This window comes from Camelus bactrianus, chromosome 19, assembly GCF_048773025.1.
Source record: "Camelus bactrianus isolate YW-2024 breed Bactrian camel chromosome 19, ASM4877302v1, whole genome shotgun sequence".
Taxonomy (NCBI): Eukaryota; Metazoa; Chordata; class Mammalia; order Artiodactyla; family Camelidae; genus Camelus; species Camelus bactrianus.
The window spans coordinates 11,091,244-11,109,660 of record NC_133557.1 but is presented as its reverse complement, the minus strand read 5'-3'; the positions used below and the strand labels follow the sequence as shown (position 1 = coordinate 11,109,660).

At 48.0% G+C, this 18,417-nt stretch overlaps 1 protein-coding gene across 1 annotated transcript; it reads left to right on the top strand.

Annotated features, from left to right (window-relative positions):
• Nucleotides 1-957: 957 nt before the first annotated feature.
• On the top strand, nucleotides 958-14,965 carry SUN5 (Sad1 and UNC84 domain containing 5). Its single transcript, XM_010960863.2, has 13 exons — nucleotides 958-1,043; nucleotides 2,516-2,574; nucleotides 2,793-2,867; nucleotides 3,880-3,946; nucleotides 4,826-4,887; nucleotides 8,225-8,274; nucleotides 9,597-9,631; nucleotides 10,200-10,308; nucleotides 11,629-11,707; nucleotides 12,313-12,428; nucleotides 12,975-13,142; nucleotides 13,651-13,737; nucleotides 14,810-14,965. Exons 1-13 carry the CDS (start codon nucleotides 958-960, stop codon nucleotides 14,963-14,965), a joined length of 1,149 nt encoding a protein of 382 aa, XP_010959165.1.
• The last annotated feature ends 3,452 nt before the right edge of the window (nucleotides 14,966-18,417 follow it).

Genomic DNA, 18,417 nt, shown 5'->3' with positions numbered 1-18,417 from the left:
GGCCTTCATTCCTTGGCTCGTGGCCCCTTCCTCCACCTTCAAAACCAGCAAGTGAGGCTGAGTTCTCTTTATGCTACTGCCGCTCTCCTCTTCTGCTGCCCTCTTCCACTTATAAGGACTGCTGTCATTACACGGGACCCCCCCGGATAATCGAGGATATTCTCCCATTTCAAGGTTAGCTGATGAGAAACTTTGATCTCACCTGCAAGCTTTAGTTCCCCTTTCCTATGTAACGTAACATATTTACACGTTCAGGTTTTGGTACCTCTTTGGGAAACAGTTCTGTTTACTGCTGGTACTTAGCCTGCAATTTGAGCAACTGCCACCAGGGGGCAAAAGTGAATTCATTTTAGCCTCATGATCCAAATAGGCTCTCCACAGGCAGGGCTGATGGAAAAACCATAGCCAGACATTCGCATTCTGTATACTTTTACTTTTCACCAGTAAAAAGTAGAACTTTATGAAGACAACAACATGCACACATTGTTTTATGTTATGTAAAACGTCTGCCGGTGAGAAGCTCAGCATTAGAGTGCATTCGTGTACAGCCTAAGAAGGTGGCAAGTCTGGAAGCTCAGAGCAAGAAAGCAAGGGTCTGGAAGCAAGAAAAAGTGTGACCTGGATATTGGAGCCCTGGGTCTTGCCCCTGCCCAGCCCCTGGGACCCTGGCATGGCCATCCCTTTCTTGAGGCCTCAATTTCCCCATCTTAAAGGTGGAAAGTTGGTCAGAATGGACTCCTCTGAGGGGAAGTTCCAGGCCAAGCTGGAGACTGGGCAGACCACCCCCACCTGCTCTGTGAGGTCACAGTGCCAACGGCAGCACTTGACCCAGGCAGATTCCACACAGCACCTTCCAGGGAACTCTAGGGGGAGGCGGCAGCGGCAGCGGCAGCTACTTCCTCCTCGCCAGCTCCCAGAGAGCCCCACCACTAACTCCCCGTCCTAGAGAAGGAAGCAATGCCACGGTCCTCAAGAAGCCCTGGGGACTCGTGTGACCCACCCCAAGATGTGGCCCACGTCCTCAGGGATGCCAGGCCCAGGAGGTGAGGACAGCAGCCCCTCCCTCTGCCCAGCCCTTTACAGTTTACAAAACTCTGCCCCTCTGCCTTTCTTGGAAGTGAGCAGGCATTAGCAGCTACACTCCCAGATGCAGCACCTGAGGTCAGAGAACTTTGGGAGTGGCTTTCCTAAAGTCTCCCAGCCAGGAAGTGGTGGAGCAGTCATCCTTTCAGCACGTGCTCTTTGAGCACCTGCTGTGTGCCAGGCGCTGGGCAGAGTGCTGGGGGGACGGCTTTGCACCAGCCGGACGTGCTCCCTGCCCCGCCAGAGCTCACGTGAAGGAGACAGATAGTAAACCAGGAAACACGCATCTCTGCTGTCTGTATCAGTAGGAGGCCTCCGGTTGCAGGTGATGGAAATTCCCACTCAAAATGGTGCCTACCTCTGGGCCCCCTAGACAGGTGTACATCCCAAGAGGGTGTACAAAGCAAGCCACTGGGGTGAGGGGGAAATTATTTGAACTTCAGTGTGTATTTTTTTAGCTCATCCTCTTTTAATTTATATTTCTCAGGAATATATAAAGTTTGTACGTTTGAAAGGGTAAACTATGTTAGCACACTTGGAGAGATATATACATATATAACATACATTGGGGGTATAATCAAAAATGAGGTTTGGAGATCATTACCTGAAGAAATAAAGAAAAAATGTACAACATAGGGAATATAGAAAACATTTTATAATAACTATAAATGAAGTATAACCTTTAAAAATTGTGACTCACTATATTATATATCTGTAACTTAGAAAATAGTGTGCGTCAACTATACTTCAGTTTTTTAAATTTTTTAAAGAAATGAAGAAAATTTATCTCACATACCAAAAAGATACCAAGATGTGGGTGGCTCCAGAGAACATTAATTCCGCAGATCTGCAATGCCACCCAAGACCCAGGTTCCTGCCACCTTTTTGCTCTCTCTTTTGACCTCCTCTCATAGTCACCAATGGCTGTCACCAATCCAGGGGTCACGCAGAAGCCTGGTTGTGTAGGGAGGAAGGAGAATGGGCATTGTATCCTGCGGGTCTCAGTTTAGCAATGAGGAAACCTTTCCCCCAAGTCCCAGACCCCCACACCCAGCCTACAGGCCCCCTGCAGACTTCCCCCGCCTTGAGCCCACAGCAAGGGGACTGAGAGTATTGCAACAGCCTGAGACCAACCAAGACCGTCTAAATCACACGAGAGAGAAGGGGACCAGGGACCGAAATCAGCCTTCTTCCAACAAGAGAAAGGAGTGGTTCTTGAAAGGACAACTGCCTGTGACTTCCACGGCAAACTGAGTTTTTTTCCCTCTAAAAAGACCTGGACTAGGGGGTCAGCCAGACCTGGTCCATCCCTGATCCACAGACCTGTGGTCTTGAGCAAACTTCTCTGCAATTCACTTTCTCCATCTGGAACATGGGGACACCGTGCTCCTTGTAAACTGTACAATGCAATTGTGGATCTTGTCATTGGCAGGATCATCCAGCGAGGCCGGAACATCTGCAGGATGGCAGAGGAGCCCTTGCCAAACACAAGTGAGACGGGAGAGGAGAGGGGAGCACTGGGGTCTTTGTGGGCAGTGAGGGGCTGAGGCTCAGAGACATCAAGCGGCCAATCCAGGGCCCAATCCACCCAGCAAGGGGCAGGGCAGGGGGCAAGGATGCTGGCACCAAGTCCTGGGTGCTCCCCCAGTGTCTGCAGGCACCATGTCCCAGAAGCTGGCAGCAACGTGACAGCCCTGTGCTCTCTGCAGGTGACGCCTTCCTGCTGCCTATCCGCATCAATGTCCCGGCTCCAGGCCTGATGCAGTGCGTGCTGGGATGCATGTGTACGTATACACTGAAGAGCTGGCTTCCCAGCAGTGTGGGCCTGGGAAGAGGGCCCAGCCTCAGGCCAGGCTGACCTGGAGGCGGGGCGAAGGCCAGTGCTGGGCTGCAGGGGCGGGAGAGAGCTGCAGGTGGCGCTCTGGAGGGCTTCTCATCAGAGGTGCCAGTGATGTCATTCCAGCGAGGATCTCTTTGGTGGTTGGAGAGAGGGAGTGGTAGGGCGACTTGCTGTTTAGAGGAGGAGCTAACTGCCAGCACCCCCTGCTCTGCCGGCAGCCTGGTCACTGGGCCAGGAGGCCACTGGGGAAATCATGGCAATGATTTGAGGCAACTCACCCTCACTTCAAGGACACGGTTCTGACCACACCCTAAAGACTGGTCTTCTACTTCCATGTCCATCCACCCACCCTCCACTTATTTATCCATTCAGTCATCTATCCAACCATCTGTCCACATAGCCATCTGTTGTAATATCCATGCATCCCATTTGTTCATCCACCCATCCATTCACTAAGTCAGTTCATACATACCTTTGTTAATACTCACACCCGCCCGGTCATCCACCCATCCAGCCTTCTGTCCCTCCTCTCACTCTCCCTTCCTGTCATCCATCTTCCAGTTCATGCATCTTCCAAGCCATTCTCTCACCCATTCTTCCATCCACCCACATGTCCTTCCACCTACTCTCCATCCTGTACCCTTTCTGTTTGCCTAGCTCCACACTGGGCAATGTTGGGGAGCCAGGGATGTCCTGGACAAGGATTCTTCCACGAGATGCTCTCAGTACATGCTCCCAAGTCACTTTTATGTATTTATTGACTGCCAGTTGCAAGCAGTGCTTACTATCGGTCCATTACTCACTCCAAGCTGGTACTTACCCAGAAGCAGAGCCAGGGACTGTCCTGGGCTCAATCAGCAAATTGAGAGGGTCTCCCAGCAACAGGGTCTCACCCCCTGTGAGCTGCTGTAGGATAAGAAGGAGGTTGCAGCTCCTCCCTGCTGTCTCCTCCACAGCCTGGATCACCTGCCTGGCCTGCTTCCTGAGGACTCAGGCCCACCAGGTTCTGTTTGGCACGTGCAGGTGAGCAGGGGCAGGGGAGGGGAGGGTTATGGGGACTGGGACCGTGCAGCTGGTGACCATGGCAGCCCCATCACTAATCGGGACCTCCCCTTGATCACCAAAACATATAAGCTATCCCAAACCAGGCTTTTATCAAATCCCCTCACCCTAGAACCCACTGTGGCTCCCTGTCACCCCAGCACCTCAGCCTGTGGCCCTCTGAAATATTGCCCCACCCTTCCTTTCCAAACTCCCCTTATCCCACTTTCTGCTGTGGACCCTTTGGGCCAGCAAAGGGTCCACACTCCATGGACCCACTATTTCTATTCCCACCTCCGTGCCTTTGCACACGCTGTTCTTCCTGCCGGGAATGCCTGCCCCGTTCCTTCCTTTCCCAATTCTTCCACGTGAAAATGCGTCTGCAGTTCTTTCCTTTACTTTCTAAACATTTCCTTAACGTCTACCCTGGGCCCAGCCTTGGCCTCCACCATACCTGAGCTCCCCGTCAGATAGCAAAGGCAGACACCAAAAACAGTGCCCACCTGGGAGTGTTGGCTCTGGAGGTTGGAGGCAGAGGGGACATTTGAACTGAACCCTGATGGATGCATTAACCAGGAGAGAAGAGAGGGGACAACCAGTAAGTACATAGATGGAGAGAGGGACTGAGAAGGACGTGGGTATGAGTGGATCTCTGATGGCTCCAAATACTGGAGAAAGAGCTTTCTTTCCTCTGAGATGCTGTGGAGCCACTGAACACGGCCAGCATCTTGGAGACAGCATCACTGCCCAGATTGGGACCTACCCCCCAGAGTGGGAAAGGGGCAAGGAAAGGCCAGGCTGAGACTCACCAGCCTGTGCAAAGCCCTGCCTCACCCTGACCACGGCGTCTCTATTTTCCAGATGCAAGCTGCTCTTCCAGAAGCTCATGGAGAAGACAGGCGTTCTGATCCTCTGTGCTTTTGGTGCGTGTCCAGGGCCCTGCCCCAGGCTGGGGGGGTCTCCCTGGGCTCTTGCCCATCATGGGGAGGGCAGAGTGAAGGCTCTGGCACTGACTATGTGACACTGTGTGAGACGCTGCCCCTCTGTGAGCCTCAGTGTCCTCGTCAGTGTCCTTCAGTGTCTATCAACGTCCTCAGTGTCCCTACTGTCTTCTAATAAGTGTTGCTGTGAGGACTAAACAAAAAGATGTCCAAGAAAAATTTTTGAAAGCTAAGAAAAACTTTGAAAATGGTAAAGCTCTCTCCAAACCATGTTACGCCAATCATTACATTCCGCCTCTCTCTGGGTTTCTGTGGCTTCCTTCCAGCTGCCACCACCACCTCCCATGTCACAGCTTTGCTTTCTCCAACAAGGCAATCTCCTCCCTCGGCTCGAGTAGATCAGGGTGTGTGTAGGGCAGGGCGTAGGGGGATCTTTCCTAGGAAATTAGAAATTCCTGGGTAACATAACCTAACAAATAAGATTTTTTAAAATAACAGCTTTATTGAGATGTAATTCACATACTATGAAGCACAATTTTAAGGTGTGTAATTCAGTGGGTTTTCGTATATTCACAAAGTAGTGCATCCATCACCACGATCACATTCCAGTATTTTCACGGCCCCAAAATAAACTCCCCAGTCCCTGGGGAAGCAGTCATTCCCCAGGCCCCATTCCCCCAGACATAGGCAACCACTAATCTATTTTCTGGCTCTATAGATTTGCCTATTCTGGACATTTCATATTAATAGAATCATATAATATGTTGTCCCTGTGGCTTCTTTCATTTATCATAATGTTTTCAAAGCTCATCCATGCTGTTGTAAGTATAACAATTTCATTCCTTTTTATAGCTGAAAAATCCATTGTACAGATGTGCTACATTTTGTTTATCCGTCCATCAGTCAGTAGATATCTGGATTGTTCCTGCTTCCTGGCTGTTATCAATAATGCTGCTATGAACATTCCTATAAAATTTTCGCACGGACACACGTTTTCAATTCTCTCGGATATACACCTTGGTGTAGAATTGCAGGGTCATGTGGTAACTCTGTGTTCAACCATCTGAGGAATTGCCAAACCTTGTTACCAAGGGCTGAACCATTTTACGTTCCCACCAGCAATGGGTGAGGGTTCCCACTGTTAATGTCTGCCTCTTATTTTAGCCAGCCTAGGGGGTGTGCAGCGGTATCTCACTGTGGTTTTTATTTCATTTCCCTAATGATGTTAAGCATCTTTTCCTGTGCTTATTGGTCACTGGCGTATCTTTTTTGGAGAAAGGTCTATTCAGATCTTTGCCCATTTTTATATTTTATATTGGGTTTTTTGTGTTGTTGTTAATGAGTTATTAGGGCTCCTAATACAGTCTGGATACAAGTCCCTTATCAGATATATGATTTGCAAATATTATCTCTTATTTTGTGGGTTGTCTTTCTTGTCCTTTGCAGCACAAAATTTTAAAATTTTAACTAAGTCCAAGCTATCTATGTTTTCTTTTGTGCTCTTGGTGTCATTGCCTAACCCAAAGCCATGAGGGTTTACTCCTGTGTTTTCTCTTAAAATTTTTATAGTTTTAGCCCTTACATTTAGATACATAGTCCATTTTTCAGTTAATTTTTGTATATGGTGGGAGGTAAGTGTCCAACCTTATTCTTTTGAATGTAGATATACAGTTGCTCCAGCACCATTTATTGAGAAGAGCGTTCTTTCCCCCACTGAATTGTCTGGCACCCTTATTGAAAATCAATTGACCATAAATATGAGGGTTCATGTCTGGATTAATTCTCAGTTCTGTTCCGTTGATCTGTATGTCTGTTTGCTAATCCTACCCTGGATTGAGTGCTAAAGCTTTATAGTAAGTTTTGAACTGTATAAGTGTGAGTCCTCCAAATTTGTTCTTTTTAAGATTGTTTTGGCTGTTATGGATTCCTTACGTCTCCATATGAACTTTAGGATCAGCTTTCCCATTTCTGCAAAAAAGGCCATAGGGATTGCATTGACCATAGATGAATTTGGGGAGTAGTGTCACCTTAAGAATATTAAGTCTTCCAATCCATGAACATTGGGCTGTCTTTCCATGATTGATTGATATCTCTACATCTTCTTTCATTTCTTTTAATGAGGTTTTATAGTTCTCAGAATGCAAGTTTTATGCTTCTTTTGTTAAATTTACTCCTAAATATTTCATTCTTTGAGATGCTATTATAAATGGAATTGTTTTCTTAATTTCATTTTCAGATAGTTCACTGCTAGTGTTTAGAAATACAGTCATCCCTCAATATCCGCAGGGGAATTGGTTCCAGAAGCCCCTGTATGTACCAAAATCTGGAGATACTCAAGTCTCTTATATTAAATCACACAGTACAATGGATAGAGTCAGCCTGCCTTACCTGCAGGTTTTGCATGCACGGATTCCACCAACCGCGGATGGAAATTTTGATCAACAGTTGATTGACTCTGTGGATGTGAAACACCTCAATATGGAGGGCAGACTGTATATTTATTGAAAAAAATACAAGTGCAGGTAAGTGGACTCCCACAGTTCAAACCCTTGTTGTCAGAGGTCAACTGCACAGTTGATTTTTGTGTACTGACCTTGTATCCTACAACCTTGCTGAACTCATCGATTACTTCTGACACGGGGCAAGACACCCAGTGTTGGATACTTTAGAATTTCCATAGGCAAGATCAGGTCATTTGCCTTTTATTTCTTTTTCTTGATTAATTGACCTGGTTTGAATCTCCAGAATACTGTTAAATAGAGATGGCAAGAGCAGACATCCTGGTCTTGTTCCTGGTCTTAGGGAGAATGCATCCAACCTTTCACCGTTAAGTATGACGTTAGCTGTGGGTTTTTCATAAATGGCCTTTATCAGATTGAGGAAGTTTCATTCTGTTCCTGGTTTGTTGAGTGTTTTATCATGAACAACAAATAGGGTTTAAAGGCTTTTCATAATGGCTTGAATGATGGGGTTTCAGGCAGCATGGAGATCATAAAATGCAGGAGAGACCACGCCCTTTTTTCTTTTCATCAGTTATCCCCAGCAGGACTGAGACAAGGAAGGAAGAGGAAACGTGGATTATTTGATTTACATGAGACACTTTGCATATATGATGTCATTCAATCATGAAGTGGATATTAGCATTATTTCCATTTTGCAGAGAAGGAAACTGAGGTATAGAGAGATTAAGTAAATTCTCCCAATGCTGCACAATACTAGTATATGGCAAGGCTGGGATTTGAATCCAGGTGCCTTAACTCCAGAGCCTAAGCTCAACTTTTCACTGAAATGGCTCATTCTCATTCCCCTGGCCCCACAGGGTTCTGGATATGCTCTATGCACTTACCGTCCAAAATGGAAGTCTGGCAGGTGAGTATATGCTCTTTTCAGGCCCTACCACTGACTGGCCTCACCCCAACCAGTCAATGTCAACTTCATAAGCTCCTTTCACTCTTACCGCATCTGAACCCTACTCAGTTTCTGACTCATTTCAGCTCCAAATCTCTGCCTTTGCCATGCCACCCACCTCGAACCCATCTCTCCCGCCAAAATGTGACTTTCAAGGACCAGATGCATAGTCCCTCCTCTAGTATGCCTCTCCTGCCACTCAATCCCAGAGGTGACCCATCTCTCCCTTATCAAGGCCCCACCTAAAGTGGGATAGTGAGGCCAGAGAAGACATTCCTCTTTCTACTCAAGGCAGTTTATTCTTCTGCTCAAATGAGATGAGACCATTTTCTTTGTGTTCCTGGGGAGGAAGGAGGAGGAAATCAGCAGCCAGAGCTCTCTGTCTGAGGACAGCAAAGAGTCTCAAAAGGCCTAGAGAGAAAGGATCTGATGTGCCTGTCCCTCCCTCTCCTCTTATGAACTCTACTATATGCTTCAAGATCCAGCTAAAATATCACCTCCTCCAGAAACACCCAAGCAGAGGTATCCAAACCTCCCTCTCTCTTCCCACAATTTTCTGTAATTATTAATGCAATTTTTTATAATCATAACTTATTTCCCCAACTGTATTGGAAGTCCTTAAAGGCAGAGCCAGATCTGATTCATTCCAGTAATGTCCACTTCAAGGCCAAGCACAAGGTTGCCATGATCAATATTGGTCATCTAGATGTCCAGATGAGAGTGTGAATGGAGGGAGTAGATGTAGGGATGGGGGGAAATGGATGGGAGATAGATGGATCGATGAATGAAAGAGCCTATGGATACGAGTGAAGATGGGAAGTCGAAGGGGATATACCTAAGTAAATGGATGGGTGGATGGATGGATGGATGGATGGATGAACGGATAGTTGAATAGAATGGTGGATAGATGGGAGGGTAGCTGGATGCATGCACGCATAGATTGATGAGAGGGTCAGAGGAGAAGATAAGGTAGATGGATAGGAGGGGAGATGGATGAGGAAGATTGGATAAATGGAGGAGCAGATGGATGGGAAAGGGTGGATGGATGGGATGGTAGATGGGTGGGAGGGTCTGTGAATGTGGATGAGAATGGATGAATAAAAAGGAGAATAAATTGGATTTTGAATGGATGGTAGGTGGGTGGGTGGGTGGATGGAAGAATACATAGGAAAGTGGATGAAAGGATGGATTTATAGTTGTGGGAGGATGGATGGAAGAAGATCTATTGGGCCCAGATTTGGCCGTCTGAAGGAGAATCCTTGCTTTCCTCAACACCCTACCAGGATGACAGCATAAGGAGTCCACTGCAAAGCTTGAGGTAAGAAGAATCTGCTCAGTAGTCCTATTATCACCTAAAAACCAGAGCTATAACAAGGACTGGGGATGTACTGGCTAAGAATGTGGACTCTGCAGTCAGACCAAACTGGGTTTAAATACCAGCTCCCATATTCCTTCCTGACTGAACTTAAGCAAGTCAGTTCACCTCTCTGGGGCTTTGACCCCTCTGTTAGGAGATGAAACATACCACCCACTTTGTTCTAGGTAATTATGGGTATTACAGAAGATGTAAACTCTCTTAAATAGTTCTGGACCATAGTGAGTGCTCAGCCAATGGTACCTGAAAAGAAATTTTAACCAACAAGACACTACCTGATGGTAGCATCCTTAACTGCATATAAAATATTTGAATATTTGGAAGGAATGAGCTGGGTTTAAGGATATTCCAAGCATATGTAATGTTTTGAAGATAAGTACCTTCTGGGTAGGTCCAGAAGAGTGGGAAAATGTGAAGCTAGTTCTTTGTGGGCTGACTGGCAAAGGTAGAAGCTGAGGTTGATAGTAGCAGCATCACAAATCAGTCTATGTTCTCACTCCTTGTTTGCAAGGATGTACCAAGAGAAGGTACGACATCACACTGGGGAAATCCAGGACCTCCGAGGTGACGTGAATCAGCTCATTGCCAAGCTCCAGGAGATGGAAGCCATGTCAGATGAGGTGAGATGCTGGCCATTCTGCCCTCAAACACCTATCTTCTCTCTTTGTTTGATGCTCTGATCCTCATTTCCCAAGTTTTGGTGGCACACATCCCCCAGTAATTTCCTGGGAAAGAGTCAAATAGGAGGTATATTAATTTTTTTAACTTGCATGTTTGAAAATGTCTTTATTCTACTGTTGCACTTGATTGATAGTTTGGCTGGGTATAGAATTCCAGATAGGAAGTAGTTTCCTCTGAGAATTTTGAAAAAGGTCCACTGTTGTGTTCTATTTTATACTGTTGCTATAGAGAAGTCTAATGGCACTCATTATCGGTCCTTTGAGTGTGGTCTGTTTTTATCCCTTGGAATTTGTAGGATGTTTTTTTGTCCCTGGTGTTCTGTACTTAACCTGCTTGGGGGATTGCTGACCCCATTGGCAGCCTTTTCTTCCAGGGGAAAGCTTGGATTCTCAGCCTCTAATTGTACCTCATTCATGCTAAGCATGTGCTCTACCACTTGAGCTATACCCTCCCCTCTGACTCACTTCTTTTAGGGCAGCAGTTCTCAAAGTGTGGCCCCCATTCCAGCAGTGTCAGCATTACCCAAGAAGAAAGTCCTTGGGGCTGCCTCTTACCAGTGTGACTGCATATGAGTTACCCTCCTGTGCCTCAGTTTCTCCTTATTAAAATGGGGATGATGGTAGTGTAACCTCCCAGGGCTGCTGGGAGGGGGTAAGTGTGAACATATGTGAAGCCCTGGGCTCTAGTAGTGGCTTTGTAAGTCTCAGCTCTCACCCTCACAAAAGTGGGAGTTGGACCTGGGTATAATCCCATCTTACAGACAAGAAAATCAAAGCAGGGAGGGTAGAGCTCAGTGGTAGAGCACATGCTTAGCATGCATGAGGTCATGGGTTTGATCCCCTGTACCTCCATTAAAGAAAAAATAATAAAAATAAATAAATAAACCTAATTACCTCCCCCCACAAAAAATTGTTCAAAGAAAGAAAAGAAAAATTAAAATTAAAGAAAGAAAATAGAGAATCAGGGGGCAGGGGGCAGTAACTAGACCAAGGGTGCACAGCAGAAAAGGTCTGTCTGACTCCAGGCCCCCTGCCCTTAACTTCACTGAGACTCCTGTCTCATGTGTGACACCCATCGCAGCAGGTGTGAAGGCATTGAGAAAACCCAGTAGGTGGGGTGGGGGCAGCCCTGTGTGTGGACCAGCCTTGGCCTCCATTGGCAGGGGAAGCAGGTAAAGACAAGTGGGGTCCTGCAGCCATGTCACCTGGCATGAACACACGTGTGGACTAGTGCACAGCTTGTGTCTTCTGCCTTCACAGCAAAAAATGGCCCAGAAAATCATGAAGATGATACAAGGGGATTACATCGAAAAGCCGGACTTCGCCCTGAAGTCGATAGGTAAGTGATTTCCCCCCTCCCCCACTGGTCGGCCACCTCCAGTGTCCCCAGAAACACTTCAGAGGGTGGATTTCAGTCCTGGTCCAGCGCACACTCTGCTGCTGGGAAGTTGGTCCTCAGGGCCAACCTCTGCCACCCGGCTGGTTTTCTCGCCATAGTTGCCTATTTTCTCTCAGGGCAGCTGAGGTGGGAGGGGAGGCCCGGAGCAGAAGAACCAGGGTCAGAGGCAGAGAAACAGGGCATCAGTCTAATCTCTCGGGGCCGAGTTTCTTCCTCTGTGAAATGGGTATACTAGTGGCCATAGTAATAATAACTAGGTTATAATAACTAGGTTGACATAAGTGACTACTTTGCACCAGGCAAGGCCAGACAAAGTTTGGTGTAGTAACTCATTTCAGCCTCGCAACCACCCTGTGAAGTGGAGGCTATCTTACTGCTACTATCGTTACTATTAGTACTCCCATTTCCCAGAGGAGAACACCGAGGTCCAGAGAGGACCAGTGACTCTTCCAAAGTCCTCCCCTGGCACATAGGGAGACTCCCCTCCACCAGGCAGAAGCCAGGGCTGCTCAGCTGAGACCCGCCGCCCACCACCTCCCATACAGGGGCCTCCATCGACTTTGAGCAAACGTCCGCCACATACAACCACGACAAGGCTCGCTCCTACTGGAACTGGATCCGGCTGTGGAACTATGCCCAGCCCCCGGACGTGATCCTCGAGGCAGGAGGAGTGGCGGGGGCAAGGGGAGAGTGGCAGGGGCGTGGCCAGGGATCTGGGGGCAGGAGCTGAAAGCAGCGCCTGGGGTGAGAGTGAAGGGGGTGGGGGCCTGGGGCAGAGACAGAGAAAGGGGGCAGTTGATGGGGGTGGGGTGGCTGGGGAGAAGTCGGGGACAAGGGCAAGAGGCGAGAACAGACAGCAGGGACCACTGGGGGCTGGGCAGGTGTAGGGGACGGGAGCAGGAAGGGCCCACCTGCTTCAGTGCTGGAAAGGGCCCCTCACCTAGCCCTCAAGTCTTGAGGGTCAGGGAACCCTCAGGCCCCAAGAAGGCCCCTGCCCTTGCCGTGCTGCGCTAAGGGGAAGGCTCATCCTTGCTGCCTCCAGTCAGGGAAGCTTCCTGGAGTTGGTTGTACTCAAGCCAAACTTCATAGACAGAAAGGATCTGGCTCATCCAGAAGGACCGAGATGGTCCAGGGAGCCAAGGTGGGATGAGGAATCCGTTCTCACCTACCCACCCAGCCTAGCCCTCACTGCATCTGCCCCTTCCAGCCCAACGTGACACCTGGCAACTGCTGGGCCTTCTCGGGTGACCGCGGCCAGGTGACCATCCGACTGGCCCAGAAGGTCTACCTGTCCAACCTGACCCTGCAGCACATCCCCAAGACCATCTCGCTGTCGGGCAGCCTGGACACCGCCCCCAAGGACTTTGTCATCTATGTGAGCATGCTCCGGCAGGGAAGGGTGCTTCACGGAGGGGACAGCTCAGATGGCGTATGCCAGGCGCTGTGATAAACTGTCACACAACGCACGTAGCCTAGAGGTTCTGGAGATTAAGGCTGGAAATGACCAGGGTTGGGGTAGATGGCAGCCTTCCAGGACACGGGATAGACAGTATTCTGTTTCAACCCAAGCTTTTCAGAACCTGTGTAGTCTTCAGAGACCACTGAGCTCTCATGTTACTGATAAGGAAACTGAGGTCTAGAGAAAGGACAGGGAAACATCAAGCCTTACAAGTCAGTAGCAGAGTTAGAAGTGGACCCTCAACCTTCTGACTCCCGGTCCGCTGCTCTTCCCTCCCCTTCACTCTGTGCTGCAATGGAACAGTGCCCAAACAGGTAGTGAGCTTCCCATCCTGAGAGGTGTGCAAGCCTCGGCTGGAGAGGGGCGGCACCCTCTGGAGGTCCTGCCTGTACCTGACACTTTCTCCTTGGTTCTGGTTCTCCAGGGCATGGAAGTCTCCTCCAGGGAGGAGGTGTTCCTGGGGGCATTTCAGTTTCAGCCAGAAAACATCATTCAGATGTTCCAGCTCCAGGTACGTGAGAAAGCTGCCTGTGTTGAGCACCTACTATGTGCAGGGCTTTACCCAGAGGGCCCCACCTCATCCCCTAGCAGCCTGAGAAGGTGCACAGGTGTCACTAACGCCCTTGATGGATGAGGAAACAAGAGTCTCAGAGTGATGGAGCCCAGGCTCAGGGCTGAGAGTGAGACCCTGAAGAGACCCACCCCATCCCTGGCTGTCCTGTTTCCCTGACCCACCCAGGAGCCCCACCCCCTACTCCACTACAGGCCCTCCCAGGGACAGCAGGTGTTGAGCAGTTGGGGCCCATCAGGCCAGGGTCACTGTCTCCACACTGGGAGGCCACATAATCAGCACCTGGTCCAACCACAGGCTGGGAAACTGAGGCCTGGAGAGGAGGGAGTTGGGGACAGAAGCAGGATGAGAGGGGGACTGATGGAATGGCCCTGAGCCTCAGTGGAGTATCTGGGTTTGGGAATCAGGATGACATGGGCCCAAATCCTGACCCAGCTACAAATTCTGCATGATCTCAGGCCACGCCCTTCCTCTCTGGGCCTCACTTCCCCCTGGTGTAATTTCCTGGGAGGTTGAGACCATCCAGTGAGATCTCACAGGCCAAGGACCCCTTTTCACTGGCCTCCATCCCCTCTTAAGGGGGAAAAGGGGAGGGGGCCATGCTGCTGGCATCACTGTGTGCCTGGTGCGCATAAGCTATCTCAGCCCCAAGGTCTCTCGTTGTGCTCACGGCAACTCTGGGAAGCAGGTATCACCCCTCCCATCTTGCAGAGGGGGAAGTGCAGCCCAGAGAAGGCAGTGGTTTCCCCAGAGTCCCAGAGCACCTGTGTGCCAGAGCCCAAAGCCTGGGACACATTCCCAATCACAGTCTGTCTGTCATTCTGGCCTCAGCCCGTTCCATCCCAGTCCCTGAGCATCGGCTTGCTGTGTGGACAGTCCATTCCTCTCTGAGCCTCAGTTTCCCCCACTGAGGAAATAGAGGTTTCCCTGCTCCCTGACTCCCAAACACTCCTCTGGACAGGCCTGGAGGGGGGCGATGCGTGAGCTGCCTCATGTCATGACTCTCTTCCAGAACCAGCCTCCCAGGACTTTTGGGGCAGTCAAGGTGAAGATATCAAGCAACTGGGGGAACCCACGCTTCACCTGCCTGTACCGAGTGCGTGTGCATGGCTCTGTGACTCCACCCAGAGAGCAGCCTAACCAGAGCCCCCATCCCAAAAGAGATTAAAGTTTATTCTTCATGCCCCAGCCCAAGTCTGAGTGTCTTTTGACCCCCAAAAGGGAGGGTGGGCTAGGGTTTGCTTCCTGAGGCCCAGTTAGCAACGATCAGTCCTGTTCTGGGTACCAGGAACCCTTACAACACCCCCATGAAGCCCCATTTCACAGATGGGGACAGTGAAGTCTCCAAGCAAAAAGGTGACTTGCCAGAAGTCACAGCCAGCAAAGGGCAGCACCAGGATTCAGACCCAGACACTCTGACACCCATATGTGGGTCATCTTCCCCTGCTTCAAGTCAAGCTCTGCCCCTGACCCAAGTGTGACCTTGGGCAAGACCCAGCCCTTTCAGTCTCCCTGTCTGTACAATGGGAACAGGATTATGGCCATTGTATCAGATAAGGTGGGAGATGAAGTCTGACCCCTGACCACCGCAATGTTTCAACATCACACAGACAATTTACTGTGTGACATTAGACAAGACATACACCCTCTCTGGACTCTGTTTTTCCAGGTGTAAATATTTCTAGTCCATTGTGTGCATCAAAAGACAGTATCAACAAAGTAAAAAGGCAACCCACAGAACGGGAGAGAATATTTTCAAATCATGTATCTGATGAGAGATTAATATTCAGAATACATAGAGAACTAAAATGCAACAACAAAAACCAAACAACCCAATTCAAAAATGGGCAAAGGGTTTGAACAGACATTTCTCCCAAGAAGATACACAAATGGCAAAAAAGCATATGAAAACTTGCTCAGCATCACTGATCATTAGGGAAATGCACATCTAAACTGCAATGAGACCACTTCACATCCATTAGGATGGCTATTATCAAAAAAACAAAAAACCCAAAACAGAAAATAGTAACTGTGGATGAAGATGTGGAGAAATTGGACTCCTCATGCACTGTTAGTGGGAATGAATGTGCAGCCACTGTAGAAAACATTATGGCAATTCATCAAAAAATTAAAAATAGAATTACCATATGACTCAGCAATCCCACTTCTGGGTATATATCCAAAAGAACTGAAAGCAGGGTCTCAAAGAGGTATTTATACACCCGTGTTCATAGTAGCATTATTCACAACAGCTGGAAGCAACCTAAGTGTTCATCAACAGATGAAAGGATAAACAAAATGTGGTCTATACATATAATGGAATATTATCCAGTTTTAAAAAGGAAGAGAATTCCATAATACGCTACAACATGGGGGAACCTTGAGGACATTATGCTGAAGGAAATAAGCCAATCACAAAAAGACAAATACAGTATGATTCCACGTGCGTGAGATACCTGGAGTAGTCAAGTTCATAGAGATGGAAGTATAATGGCTGCCAGGGCTGGGGGAGGAGAGGGTGGGGGGTTGGTGTTTAATGGGTACAGAGTCTCAGTTTTACAAAATGGAATGAACTATGGAGATGGATGGTGGTGATGGTTACACAGTATCGTGACTACATTTAAAACCACTGGGCTGTACGCTTGAAAAAGGTTAAGACGGTTAAGTTTTATGTTATATATATTTTACCACAACTTTTAAAATTGGAAAAAAGTTATAAAATATCTTAAATCTCGTACAGGAGAAAATCTGGGATACTTTGGAAACGTAGGAAAATCCTATAAATTCTGATAGCACGTTCCATATCATCACTGCGTACTATTAGAAATGCAGACACAAATTTTCTGTTCCCTAAATTAGTCACTCATTTTATGTACATAAGCTTTGTCATAGCCTAGTCCCACCTGTTTTAGTATTTACTCAAGAGCTTATAGAAATGCTGAAACCAGTATCTACTGCGAGTATGTACCATGGTTCCCCCCACGGAGCTCTCAGCACAGAGCAAGGCACCCAGTAGGTGCTGGGTAAATGATGGGTAAACGATCACCGATCACCGAGGTAAATGATCAGGGCCAACCTCCAACCCAACCCCAGGAGATGCTGCCCCGAAGCAGGGCCTTCCAGGCTGGCAGGGTGGCTGAGCTCGAAAGCGCATAGGGATGGAGCCTGCAAGAGAAAGACTTCATACGGGCAGGGGCAGGCCGGTTGAGAGGCTGACAAGGGTTCAGCTGGGCATTACGAAGGTGGATAAATCAGAAATACACTTGTCTCCTGGGAGAGCAGCCTGGACAGGCCCCTGTCCTGCTGCAGAAACTGCCCCTCTGGCCACCCGCCAGGATCCTCACCAGCCCCCGGGGACCCTCCAGCACCCAGCTCCAGGACCTGACCTCTGATGCTCTCAATGGTGGGGTGGGCTTCAAGGGGTCACCTCTCCCTAACCCCTCCCAGCAATCTGTGGACGTGGGAGCCAAACGTATCCAAGCCAGCATTATTTCCATAGTTTTTATGAGAACCATTCTTGTTATCAACAAGAATGTTACTAACACAGCATACTGAGGTTTGGTGAAAAGTAAACCCACAGACACCCCGCTTCCCCCCACAAATGCCTCTTCCAGTCTCTCTGCTCTAGCTGCTCTACATCTTTTCTTCTAGTCGTTTGTTTTTCAAATTTGTTTAAAGTGTCTTTCGTTCAGCAGATTTTTTTTTGAAAATTTTACACACATGGTTAAATCAGTCTTTTCCTTTGTAGCTTCTAAGTTGTATGTATTGTCAGGAAAGCCCTGCCCAGTTCCAAGATTATAACAATATACTCCCTATTTTCTTCTACTAATTTTATAATCTATGTATAATATATATGTGCATACCTACACACTATAGATACAATATATGCTTTTAAGTGCACTCACAAGATTTAGATGTATAAAATCTCTTTCATACATCTGGAATTTATTTTTGTGCACAGTGTGAGGTAGGGATCTAGTTTAATTTTTGCTGAATTGCTACCCAAAGGCCACAATATGGTACCACTATCAAACAGTTCATCTTTCCTCTGTAGCTTGGAAACAGAATCAGTGTCTAGCTTCCAGTCTTTTTCACTTCCTTGGGCCCCTGCCTAGTCCTGCACCAAACTGCTCTCTTCAAGTTACTGTAGCTTTGGAAATATGCTGGTATGTGCTATACCACATACCCTCTTATTTCTGTTTCTGATACACTTTCTCTTTCAGACAAACTTTAGAATCAGCTTGCCACGTTGCATTTTTTTAACAGCTAAACTGGCACTGGTTTTATGGATTCACCTGTGGAGGACAAATCTTGTGGCCACATCAGCTCTTCTCTTTCTGGAACATGGTATCTTCTCTCCATGCCTTCAGGTTTTCCTTCAACATCTTTAGTAAAGTGTCATTGCTTTCTTCATGTGACTTCTGTGCTGTTCTTGTCAGATTTAATTCTGGATGTTTCACCAGTTTTAGGGTGACTGTAAATGTGATCTTTACCCTCAGTGACATTCTGTATGGTTGGAGTTGCAGCAAAGGAAACTCGTGTGGCCTCGAGTTCCATGGTCCCCATCCTCTTGAGGGTTCAAGTCAATTCTCCTCATATCATCCAAGCATTCCACTGTGC

Coding starts and splice junctions, on each gene's coding strand:
- SUN5 (XM_010960863.2), top strand. CDS start 958: ATGCCACGGTCCTCAAGAAGCCCTGGGGACTCGTGTGACCCACCCCAA. Junction 3,947..4,825: donor GTTCTGTTTGGCACGTGCAG/GTGAGCAGGGGC, acceptor TCTATTTTCCAG/ATGCAAGCTGCTCTTCCAGA. Junction 10,309..11,628: donor TGGAAGCCATGTCAGATGAG/GTGAGATGCTGG, acceptor CTGCCTTCACAG/CAAAAAATGGCCCAGAAAAT.